The 12,243-nt window shown below is 50.8% G+C and overlaps 4 protein-coding genes across 4 annotated transcripts; 2 read left to right on the top strand and 2 right to left on the bottom strand.

The window, feature by feature from the left end:
* Positions 1-2,418: 2,418 nt before the first annotated feature.
* On the top strand, positions 2,419-3,597 carry ISF_06636 (WD repeat protein; the record flags this gene model as incomplete). The annotated part of the gene is made up of 4 exons (XM_018850240.1): positions 2,419-2,442; positions 2,493-3,180; positions 3,227-3,477; positions 3,517-3,597. The coding sequence occupies 4 exons, from the start codon at positions 2,419-2,421 to the stop codon at positions 3,595-3,597; spliced, it is 1,044 nt and encodes a 347-aa protein (XP_018702728.1).
* An 815-nt stretch (positions 3,598-4,412) lies between these two features.
* Positions 4,413-6,921, top strand: ISF_06635 (oligonucleotide transporter; the record flags this gene model as incomplete). The annotated part of the gene is made up of 8 exons (XM_018850239.1): positions 4,413-4,688; positions 4,778-4,899; positions 4,963-6,064; positions 6,130-6,138; positions 6,209-6,354; positions 6,408-6,622; positions 6,682-6,794; positions 6,847-6,921. The coding sequence occupies 8 exons, from the start codon at positions 4,413-4,415 to the stop codon at positions 6,919-6,921; spliced, it is 2,058 nt and encodes a 685-aa protein (XP_018702727.1).
* Positions 6,922-6,956: 35 nt separating this feature from the next.
* Positions 6,957-8,651, bottom strand: ISF_06634 (protein arginine methyltransferase RmtB; the record flags this gene model as incomplete). The annotated part of the gene is made up of 3 exons (XM_018850238.1): positions 6,957-7,825; positions 7,885-8,001; positions 8,063-8,651. The coding sequence occupies 3 exons, from the start codon at positions 8,649-8,651 to the stop codon at positions 6,957-6,959; spliced, it is 1,575 nt and encodes a 524-aa protein (XP_018702726.1).
* Positions 8,652-8,927: 276 nt separating this feature from the next.
* ISF_06633 (Vesicle tethering protein p115-like protein) lies at positions 8,928-12,138 on the bottom strand (the record flags this gene model as incomplete). Its single annotated transcript, XM_018850237.1, has 6 exons — positions 8,928-9,002; positions 9,079-9,189; positions 9,232-9,453; positions 9,620-9,785; positions 9,834-11,098; positions 11,161-12,138. 6 exons carry the CDS (start codon positions 12,136-12,138, stop codon positions 8,928-8,930), a joined length of 2,817 nt encoding a protein of 938 aa, XP_018702725.1.
* Between the last annotated feature and the right edge of the window lie 105 nt (positions 12,139-12,243).

Here is a 12,243-nt window from a genome sequence, read left to right as displayed (position 1 = left end):
CTGGAAGCTATTGCATTCGATGAAGCGAGTGGCAAAATCGCTGTCTGTACCACCAACTCAATTCGAGTGTACCGACCGAGTACCAGACCAGAAGATCCATTAAAGGTCAAATTGGCAACTGATTAATATTCATACTACAAAACTGAGCTGACTCTGACTTAGTGGGCGCTAGAGGCATCATTCGAAACACCACAAGTTGCGACTGGCGAGTCGTTTGCCTTATCATGGGGCCGAGAGGAGGAGCTCCTCGCTGCATCGTCTTTTCTGTCGCTGTATTCTACGAAGGCAGAAATTCGATGCTCGTGGCAAAAATCACTCCCGAATAGAGCCAAGGTTGCGAAACTCTCGTACGACTCAGCCTACATTGCCTCCATATCCGACCACGACAAGTTGCCTAAGGTATGGCGTCGTCTAGCATACGGCCGAGACGAAGTTCGATTCGACCACTCATATCTTCCACACCCAGATGTGGTAACTGCCGTGCGCTGGCGCAAGCCTCTCCATTTTGACCAATCCGCGGCCAACGTTCTGTATACCTTCTGTCTGGACGGCCATGTTCGTATTTGGACACCTACGGAGACTGCAGATGGGCAGCACTGGCAACTTTGGGGGTCTGTCGATATAAATAGACTCTCTAAAGGCCTACCGATCGACCCATGCGACTGGCTTGTCTGTATCATTGACGGACGAGACTTCATACCCTGTGTCGAGCATCTAGTTCAGGTGCGAATGTCTGATGATCCAGCTACCGACGAACTGGCTATGGAGCACCTGGTTGCTATTGCGAATAAGACACCGGAAATTTGTCTAGCGATAAACCGCAACGGCACAATGTCAGCTTGGGCCCTGGACAACGTCGGTAACAATAGCCCGCAAAGCGACCGTGTATTCAATATCGCTCAGGTCAAGTCCGCGGCCTTTGAGTCATTGGTGGGCTTCAGGATTTCTCCAGAGTCACACTATTCGGAAATTCAGTCATATTTCGACAGGAAAGCCGGCCAACTAGCACTTCTCCTACATTCATTTGATGGTAGAATTGGGGTGTTCTATAGCGACGTCGCAAATTTATTCAGCCCGACAACAAACGATCAGCGCATATCTCTTCAAACTGTTTGGTCTGGGCATTCGGACGCCATTTCCAAGATCAATCGCAATTTCAGCGGGCGTGCAGTAGTGTCACGAACAGAGACAGGAGAGTGTATTGTATGGAATCACCCGGAACAGAGAGGTATGGCAAATATCGGGCTGAACCGGATGAGCGTCATACCATACGCTGGCCATATCCACAGAGTTTGCGTTCTTCGTAAGGGCAGGTTTGTTGTCTTTCTCGGCACAGACAGAGTGTCTCTCTGGGATTGCCGTCCCAGTAGAGCTTGCATGCTTGCAAGGTGTTCGACACAGTGGGATGGCAAGGCTCTTTGTCTGATTGCGCTGCCTCGTCCAGAACCTGGTGAAAGAACCAGGGCCCATATATCTATGATAACATCTGAACGTATGGGGATCGTTTGGGAAGCCACATTGCCGGCGTATTCCACCGGGGCTTCTGACCCAGCCGGTGGCAGTATTATCGAGTTTTGTCGGTTTCAGCTGGATGTTACGGACGGACTCAAATACGTGCTCCCTGTTGACCCTGCTGGGAAAACGCCTGTCGCATCGGGTTTCCTGGATGTGTTTGCTCGGGACGTCGCCATATCTTACAGCAGGAGTGGTTGCGTGAACTTTTGGACCGCGAGAGTGGATCTGGAAAATCACACAGTCGATTGGCTTTCTACCTGCTGCACAGAAACCGGGATGGAAGAGCCGGCACTAGCGAGTGGAAGTACTCTGAAAAAGGCCGCCTTGGTAAACTCCTCGCGGTCTCAGCTTACAATTTGGGATATTGGTGGCTCTCGCCTGGAATTTGAGGAAGATTACGATGCGCACAACGTTATTCAGGACCTAGATTGGACGTCAACACCGGACGGACAGTCAATACTGGCAGTTGGGTTCCCGTACCGAGTTATCCTTCTCTCCCAAATGCGTTTTGACTACCTCAACAAAGGACCAGCATGGGCACAAATCCGCGAAATAAGCATTCGAGAACTAACTCCTCATCCAATTGGGGATTCCACGTGGCTTGGCGACGGCCATCTTGTCATTGGCGCTGGCAATCAGTTGTTCGTCCAGGATCGGCTTGTCAGTAGCGACGATGCTAACACTTTAGACATACGTTTACCGCAGCGTCGCGACGGCTCGTGGGATATATTTGAGGCCGTTCAGCGATTCAATGGCCCTCTGCCTATCTTTCACCCGCAATTCTTGAGCCAGTGTGTTTTGTCTGGGAAGGGTGTGCTGGTTGGACGAATTCTCAAAGCGCTGCATAGGACCCTAAAATATATTGTGCCCGGGGAATCTGTCGACGACTATGTGGGATTAGATATGGCGGAGATATATGCATCAACAGTATGTTGATCCTCAGAGACCCTTCAGACATGGACTAACGACCGAAACAGGCAACAGCGCCCTTTTTCAGAAAGGGCCAAGTACAATATCTAAATTCTGAAGATGATGAAGACGAAGACGACGAGCCGTTTCAAGAAACCACAGCTGCTTCCATTAATGAAATTCTGAAGAAAGTTCGGATTCCGCAACTCTCTGGTCATGAACAGATTCAACTTATGGACATGATTGAGTGCGCGGCATTCGTTGAGAAGCACCGCCGGTCTATGGACGAGAACGGTGCACGTTTCATGCTTTTCTTCCGCCAGCACGCACTTCGCAAGGGACGAACTAGCGAAATCCAGTTGTCCTGGAGAGAAATAAACTGGGCGTACCACTCTACTACCCAAGATATCCTTGTCGACTTTGTTACACGACAGACACATGGCCCTGTTCTCTGGAGGCATGCTCGGGAAAGTGGCATTTTTATGTGGATGACGGACGTGTCTGCTTTGCGGGCACAATTTGAGATTGTTGCGAGAAACGAATACACAAGCAGCGAAACCAAGAGTCCTGTTGATTGCAGCCTGTTTTACCTGGCTCTGAAGAAGAAGACCGTCCTCCATGGTCTCTGGCGCATGGCTGCTGGAAACAAGGAGCAGGCAGCGACGCAGCGCCTGTTGCTGAACAACTTTGAGGAGGAGAAATGGAAGACAGTGGCGCAAAAGAATGCATACGCATTGCTCGGCAAACGTCGTTTCCGTAAGTGAACCCGCCGGGGTGCTCCATCTTAGCGCTAACATGATAGAATACGCTGCGGCCTTTTTCCTTCTTGCTGGTAGGCTTGGCGACGCTGTTGAAGTCTGCCTCCGCCAATTAAAGGACATACAATTAGCCATCGCCATTTCTCGTGTTTACGAGGGCGATGGCGGCCCTACTTTGCGCAAACTACTGCATGATGAAGTTTTGCCGTTGGCGGCTCAGCAAGGGGATAGGTGGCTGGCATCGTGGGCTTTCTGGATGTTAGGGCGCAAAGATATGGCTGTGCGGGCACTTATAGTATGTCAGTCCTTGCCCAGGCTTATCCTCCGCTAACAGTTCGATACAGACGCCAGTCTACACATTGTTGGAGACTCCGAGCTCCCCGGAGTTTCGATCACGACTGTTCTTAACAGATGATCCAGCTTTGGTTGTTCTATATGGACAGCTGCGCCATCAAAGTTTGCAGACCTTGCGTGGTGCTTCGAAAGTTAACCCGAGAGTAGAGTGGGAATTTGTCCTGCACAGCGCAAAAATATACGATCGCATGGGGTGTGATCTTCTTGGTTTGGACCTAGGTAAGAGGAGTCGCAATTGCATTTTGTTGCTGAATGGCTGCTTACGCGGAGACAGTGAGGAACTGGGAATTCCAGCAGCCATCGTCAAGAGGCATTGGAGGGGAGATGAACCCATTGAAGCTCCTCAGGCGAAGAAGCTCCCTTGTCGTCAATGACCTGCCTCTGCCTCAGGTGCAGCTGCAGGCGGGAGTTCCTGGCTTGAAACAGCGCGGTGCGAAAACAGAGCCTCCAGCACCGACGACCTTTGAAGAACCTGATGCAGGTTCGTTGCTCGATAGCTTTGGACTGTAGTAGGCAGGGCGAGGTTACGCCGCTCCGTTGCCCTAGTAGATACCACGACCGCAATTCTAATACATCACACATTGTGCGACCGGCTTTCTCCCCCATCTCTAGTCATTATGAATACTAATTGCACCGGGCCACGCCGCCCTTGGTTTTGTTGTGAGCTCCCCATGAACGTCTAGGGTAACCCGTCCTCATTTCACCATGGCATCACCTTCCTGGTTGTCGCGGGTACACGAGCCCGAGCTCCGCGTTCATGACTAATCTCACTAATGACCTCCGCCATGGCCGACACCACCAAGGAACTGGCGGCTGATTGCATCCCCAGCATCAACAAGCGTGGGAACGGGTCAGCACAACCGCAGGGTGAAGAAAATGGCGCCTGACATACACGGGCAGAATTTCACGGTTCGCGGCGTTGTGGCCGGCCTGGCCATCGGCACCGTGATCTGTGCTGCCAACGTCTACTTTGGGCTCCAGACAGGATGGGTCTCCATTATGTCCATGCCTGCCAGTCTGATGGGGTTCGGCATTTTTCGTCTGCTTAGAAGTCACCTTGAACTGCCATTTTCGCCCGTAGAAAATGTTTTTGTTCAAAGCGTCGCGTGTGGTATGGCCATCATGCCACTTGGCTGCGGATTTGTCGGCGTGGTACGTACGAGACATGCTTTCCCGAATGCTGGACGCGGCTTCTGCGTCCCTATTAGCTCAATCCCCGTCGTCTCCTGACCAATCGGCAGATACCCGCGATGAACTATCTTCTTTCACCAGATGAAAGAGGGCCACTGAACCTCAGCCTCTGGCAGCTTGTGACTTGGTCACTTGGCCTGTGCTACTTCGGAGTCGTCTTTGCGGTGCCTCTGTATGTTCTACTTGGCCATCATTGGTCCTCATTTATATGGAATAAATTGCTAACTACTATCAGACGTAAGCAAGTCATTATCAGAGAACGTCTGCGATTCCCAAGCGGCTTCAGCACTGCCGTTCTTATCTCCGTGCTCCACGGCCAGGGAACACAGTCGAAGCAGGCACTGGATGAGGCATCGAAAGGCGGCTTTGCCAGTCTTGTTCCCAAAGACAACGAACACGACATGCAGCAGGACCAAGTGAATGAAGCCGCTGCTTTGGTGGATGAGCCCATCACCGGCCCGCGTGATTCGCATTGGGCCGCGAATTTGCGACTTCTACTCCTCTGTTTCATCATATCAGGCCTTGCCACCGTTCTGACATACTTCTTCCCCATTCTCCGAAACATACCAATTTTTGGAACTGCAGTAGCCCAAACATGGCTGTGGACGCTGAACCCTAGCCTGGCATACGTTGGGCAGGGCATCATCATGGGAACAGAGACAACCATGCATATGACGCTGGGCGCCATAATTGGATGGGCTATCCTTAGCCCCCTGGCGAAGCATAAAGGATGGGCGCCAGGTCCGGTCGATGACTGGGAAAGTGGAAGCAAGGGCTGGATCGTATGGATATCTCTAGCCATCATGCTTGTGGATGCTGTCGTCAGCCTCGGATATGTCGCGACCAGATCAATTTTCGTTGCATATTACGATCCCTCGTTTTCTGGCTTTCTCGACTCCATACGCCAAACTTGGCCGGGAAGACTTCTCTTCTCGGGTAGCAGAGCTCGCTATGCTCTTTTACAAAGACGAGCTGACGATGACGACTCAAGCGACGATGAAGGTGATGGATCCGGACAGAGCGCAGGCCAAGACAGTGAGGACGCCCCAGAGAACCAGCGTATCAGCAACAAGATTGTTGTTATCGGCCTGTTACTCTCGATAATTCTCTGCATAATCACCATACATACGGTTTTCGGAGACCTGGTACCCCTATATGCCACCGTAATTGCGGTGTTTATGGCGCTGGTACTGAGTATCATGGGTGTTAGGGCTCTCGGTGAAACTGATTTGAACCCAGTATCCGGGATTAGCAAGCTGGCGCAGCTCTTTTTTGCACTAATAATCCCGCAGTCGAATAAATCAAGCGTGCTCATCAATCTCGTCGCCGGAGCAGTGGTAAGTCTCTTGCCCCCTCTCACAACTGCACGCTGGCAACCAGCTAATACAACGCGCAACCATAGTCCGAAGCGGTAAGATTACGCCTTAAATACCTGCTACAGTGAAGATTTTCTGGGGCTCACTTTGATTCCTTTTGAACAGGGCGCCCTTCAAGCTGGAGACCTGATGCAAGATCTGAAAACCGGTCACCTTCTCGGCGCATCGCCTAAAGCGCAATTCTGGGGGCAAATGATAGGAGCAACAGCCGGAGCAATTCTGAGCGCCTTCATCTACCGCCTCTATACGCGGTAAGCCTGCAGGCAACATTCTGGGATCTACCTCATTTACTGACTTATCTCAGCATCTATGAGATACCGGGCGACCTCTTCCAGGTACCTACAGCGTATGTATGGATATTTACTGCACGGCTCGTGACAGGTCAAGGCCTGCCTTACATGGCGAAAGATTGGGCGATTGCGGCTGGCGCCATTTTCGCCTGCACAACTATTCTAAGAACTATTGCCGTTGGCAAACCCTGGCGCTCGTGGATACCAGGAGGCATTGCCGTGGCTGTTGGTGAGTCAGGCGTAGTAGTCTCGGAATCTGTCGAAAACTGACACTTGCCCTGTTATTAGGCATGTATAATGTGCCTTCATTTACCCTTGCTAGAGCCATCGGTGGTATTTTGGCCTGGGTCTGGCTACACGTTATGAAGCGTTCTAGCACACCGCTCATCATTCTAGCTTCTGTAAGCCAGTGCTGCACCTCCCACTTCTCCGGCCCGTTACTGACAATTACAGGGGTTTATTCTCGGTGAAGGATTCTTGAGCATCGCGAATCTGATCATGGAAGGCTTATCGGTTCCTCATTTTTAAGACGCAAGTCGAACAAAATCGAATTCCACCTCAAATCACTTCAACTTCCAAGTCCTGTCCTTCTCCTCCTGACCTTGCTCACTCCAAGTCAGCTGGATCTGAAGCGCTCTGGCATTTTCTTCCAAGGCAGAGAAGACAATTCGACCGGAAAGTCTCGGCTGCGGAACGTTCAGCTGTGCTGGAGGCTGGAGCAAAAGCCCCTGCTTCCAATGCGTTTCCTTCCCGTAGGGTCCAGTAGTGAAAGCCACATAGCCAGGCTTCCTTCTCACGAAATTCTGAGGTGTCGTTTCAGGTTCCGGCAATTTATCAGCCCGGGAGTTCGCAAAGAAGTTGTCGAACCATATTAAAAAGCCATCCAATGAATCAGTGTCGCCCGTTACTTGGGACTCCCAATTCGCCGTGAAAAATAAGTCCTCTGGCTTGACAGTGTGAAGATCGAGAACCTTGAACGGGTAGGGCTTTCCGCAAACTGCAGCTGGTGGCATTGTGAGAATCCTGGCCTCGTCGTAGATGCACTCTTGCATAGCCTTCATGTCGAACCCGTAGACATCTCTCCAAAATGACACTGTATCCGTCACGTATTCCGAATCCCGAACCGGTGCCACCCAAATAGTGGCGGAGCTGGGCACAAGGAGGCCGTCTGGCCGAAGGTATTTGTCACGGGCGTATAAAACGCTAGGCAGCATAGCTTCATAGAGCAAGCAGTAGCCCATCCATTCACTGACGATGATGTCGACCTGGTCAACAGGGAGCTTGACGTCTTCGATAGCACCGCGTAGACAGGTGATAATTCCTGCCAGTCCGTTGTTGAACACGTTCTCTCGGGCTTTATCAATGATGTCTGACCTATCGACTGCGATAACCTGCGCAGCACCTGCCTTTGCACAGAACATGCTCAGGATGCCTGAGCGTGTTAGCTACGTTCATGTTGTGAGCAGATCTTTCTCCCCTGCTTCGACTTACCGGTGCCACATCCAATATCAAGAACTACTTTTCCTTCGAATAATTGCTTGTTCTCGTAAATAAAGTCTCGGTAGGCGTCAGTGCGGATCTCGTCCTTGAGCATAGTCTCGTGAATGTCTAGAGCATGTCAGCTTCCCTGCCTGGATCTTCTGTGCTCCTCAGAATCGGATTCCTTTACCATTGTAGGCGTACGACTCGAAGTAGTAATCTGAGGAGTCTTTTTTCTTTTCTTTTGCTAGATTTCCGGCCTCGTTTTCGTCGCCCCAGCGCTTGTCCAGCGTCTCCTCTACTGCGAGTCGGTAGCTAGCAAATCGCTCCTTGACCGCGGCTAATTCGGCCTCGAGCTCTTTGTTTCTAGATTCGAGTGATGCGCTTGGCTGCGAAGATTCAGGCTCCGGATTCCCAGACTCTTCGTTTAGAATCTCGCCCAAGGAGAAGAGCACGGCGTCGTTCTCAAGGACTGGCTTGAGGTACTTGTCGTCGGCAAAATCTTCCGCGGAGAGAGCATCAGGTAAATTCTTGCCCTTCCGGGTACAAGCTCTTATGAAATTTATTAGCTTGATGGCATCGTGGAACTCGAGTCTGAGGCGGTGCACAGTGGCGACCAGATCAAATGCGTGCCGGGTCTTGCAGTGGGTGAGCAGGTCCTCGATGCTGGCGAAGGTCTCCGCGTCAAACAGCGACACAAATGTGATTTGTTCCTCATCGGGCTCTACATCCAACCAGTCGGCTGCATCCGAGTTCTCAGAATCGCTAAAGACAGACATTCTTGCGACCTTTCTACTTCACAGGAGCTCAAGATGGTTATGACGAGGAGAGATATTGTCCAAGAAATTCTTTCTCGCGGGGCCCACACGTAGAGTTCACAAATTCGTCACTCCACTCTGCCTTTTTTTTTGTGAGGTGCCGCACTCACACAACAGCTTCATTTTAGTACAAGTACTACGGCTCAGAAGATAATTGCAACCAGCATGCACTGACATTGCCGGCAACGGCACAGAATACGGTCCATTTCCACATAGGCAACCCCTTGTTTTACAGCCCTAGTCAACGTCGTCGTCGTCATCACTTTCGTCCTCACCATCCGACACAGGCTCGCCAAGTTCTCGAAGGCGTTTCTGTAGAGGAAAAAAGAAGAACCCAGGTGTTAGCTTCGCTCAGGGTTAAGAAACAGCGTCGTCATCGGTATCGTACCTTGTACTTGGCCACTTGATCTTCCAAGTCCGTAAACACGATCAGCAGGTCATCAAGTTCGGACTGGACGCTCTCCTTTTCCTTTTTACTGGTTGCCAGTGTTGATTCGATCTGAAATTGCGTTAGTCAAGCCGGGATTTGAAGCGGAGATACGCAGCATGCCTTGATTTTCTCTTTCCGCGTGTCATCAATTTGTCGCCTGGCTCCATCGAGTTGTTCGTCTAGTTCCTTAATCCGTTTGCGCAGCTCCTCTATCGTTGTGGCCTGCTTTTCGCGGGTCGAATTCAGTTCGTCGCGAAGTTCGTCCGCTTCGCGTACGAACGCTTGCAACTGGACGTGCTTATTCTGCGAGTCTCTCTCTCGCTCATTATTGGTCTGTTTTTGTATGCATTAGTCTAGGGACTGGTTGCGCTCAATTGCCAGAAATGCTTGCCTTTTGAAGAGAGGCTTCTAGGCTGCTGATTGTTGCGCGAAGATCCGCAATTTCTCCCTCGTGGCGCCTTTTCGCATGTTCCGCTTCGGTTTCGGCGATCCTTTTCACTGCATTCAATTGCTGTTCTAGAGAAGAATCCTTAGCAGCGATGGCTGCTTTGAGGGCCGCGGCCTTTTTCTCATGTTCTGCTTCCGTTAAGGCCAAGGTTGACTTCACGGCTGCGATCTGCTTTTGAGTGTCAACGTCCTTCGCAGAAAGAAGGCTCTGCAACTTCCTATCCACAGTTAGACTGACATAATTTCAAGCAGCGTTGCGAACGAACTTGATTTCTGCTTCGTGGGACCTCTGAAGTCCTTCCTGTGCGGCCTTAGCCATTGCCTTTTCTCGTTTGGTTTCCTCCTGCGCCTTTTGCAGCTCTTTATTTGCTTCTTCCTTGAAGCGGCGGTACTCGCCTTGCTCCTGGCCAAGACGCGATGCTTGGGATTCGGAAGCTATCTTCGCCTCTTCGATGGCCCTATCCTTCTCTTGTATTTGCTCACGCAGGGAATCCACCAGGTCCCTGGAGATTCCTTTCTGGACACCATTGGTGATGACGGAAATTTCAAGCTCAGGGCTTCTGTCGAGAGCTCTTGCAATGCGACTGTAGTTGTCTTTGAAGAAGTTGACGAATACAGAGTCGAAATATACGTCTGCTAGACCGCTAGCCAAGGCTGGGTCTCTCCTTTGTGGTATTGTTTCAAAGTCTCGCAGCAATGGGTGTGAGCGCAGTTTGAGTAGTCGATCAAGGTATTGTTCTCGGTCTAGCCGAGTCGTCAGGATGGTATGTAGCGTCGTTCTTGGCACAGGCGAATCCTTCGTAGAAAATTCATAGACGGTTCCAAGAAGCATAGCACAAAGACCCTGAACTATTTCGCTCCCTTGCACGATAGGCTGCGAAATTGTTTGGATCAGGCTCTGAACATTGCTCCCTTCGGATAGAAAGTCGTTGACCGCATCCAAATCCTCGAACAGCCATATTGTAAGGAGCATTAAGTAACCGACAGAAATGCGAGCGTCATCACCTCGTCGAATACCTGTCAAAAGATGTGCTGTCACGGTTTGGATGCTTGTAACAAGCTCCTCATCTTCGGCAGCATCACCCTCAGTGAGTGATAGGGCTTTCGTCTTGGCAGCAGAATTATCATAGAGCAAGTGGAATGTAATTATCGCGGCAAACCATAGATGATATGGGTCGCTTGCCGATTGCTCGGAAGAGGGCGCAAGCAATACTGCCAGTGCATTAGTTGCATCCTCGCTACCCGTCAAGTAGCCTTCGATAGCCCGTGTAAGGAAATGCAACCGAACATTCAAGTGATTAGAGAAGTAGGCCTTTAAACACTCACTAGCCGCATAACGGACATTGAAAGCAGCACTGTCTTGCAGGTTTAGGATAAGGTCAAGTAACCCATCAATGACGTATACTTGTGAGTGGCTTTTCGGTTCACTCGAAGGAGCGTGCTTGTTCCCTATCCGTGATACACTGAGCTGAGCAAAGCTCTCCTGCAATGCTTCACAGTCACGAATCATGTCACCGCACGCGATCAAAGCCTTGTACAGGGTTAGCTCGATATTGTGATTAGAAACTTGCATCGGTATTCTTCTCTACTCACCTCAGCTCTGATTTCCATCTGAATGTCGGAGCTAAATGCCAGATGAAGAACGTCGGCGCAAAGCCCGTGTTTCCAGAGTAACTTTTGGTTACGCGAAACGCCCGCGGAACCAGGGCTAAGAAGTAGCCTCAGAATTGCTAGAAACGCGTATAAATTCCTATTTCTTTGTGCTTGGGCCCAAATTGCGACTTCGTCGCCACCCCCAAATTGCGAAACGCTGCGCAACAGGTCTGCTAACTTCTTCATGCATCCAGACTCACGGAAGAGTGTCTGGTTGGATGCATTGCGACGTAGTAGATTCGCTAATAGAATGAGACAATCTTCCACCGTCCGCCCTCCTTCAGATAACGAGCCGTCAGACTCAATGATTGCAAATAATTTCTCAAAGGTATTTTCGAAAGCAACTAGCTTTTGTATGTCGACTGAGGCGGGCGTTAAACTTGTAAGAAGGCTTATACCTTCGGTTCGAATGGCGTCACGCTGATCGTCAAGAGTAGAAACCAGGCGGGATATTCCTAGCGGTGCAGTAAAAACACATTCCTCGGTTCGCTCAGTCCGGGCAGAAAGGATTGCTCCCAGTAGTTGCAACGAGTATAGTCGGGAATAGAAATCGTTCGTTTCGAGAAAGTCGAGAAGCAAGGTGACATTCTCTTGGCGTTGCGTAAACTCGTCAGCGAGCCATAATACAACCTCATCAGAGGCTTCCGGACTATCTTCATTGGGCGTGAAGAGCATAAGCAGCGTTTCTAGCACAACCTTCACAGTGTCGACATCCTCGCCATCCTTTGCCAGACTCCCAATAAGCCCTCTCAACGCGCTGGACGAGACAGTGGCCGGGAAATCTTTCGCAAAGCTCCGCAGCCCTAGGATGGCAGCCCGGCGGTCCTCCAACAAGGTGGCAGAGCTTAACCGGCCACTTAGAACGGAAATGGTATCCGTAGCGGACTGCTTGGCCGGTGCAGTCGCGATTGAGAACATAGCGTCGGGGGTTATACTATGTTTTCCGTGCCATTGGGTTCCTCGTGGGTATATGTCGGTCGAAGTATATACAGGCCGCCCAATGCGACAGAGTCGGCCGTGGAA

Source organism: Cordyceps fumosorosea (assembly GCF_001636725.1).
Source record: "Cordyceps fumosorosea ARSEF 2679 chromosome Unknown scaffold_17, whole genome shotgun sequence".
Lineage (NCBI taxonomy): Eukaryota > Fungi > Ascomycota > Sordariomycetes > Hypocreales > Cordycipitaceae > Cordyceps > Cordyceps fumosorosea.
This window is presented reverse-complemented; position numbering and strand designations above follow the sequence as displayed.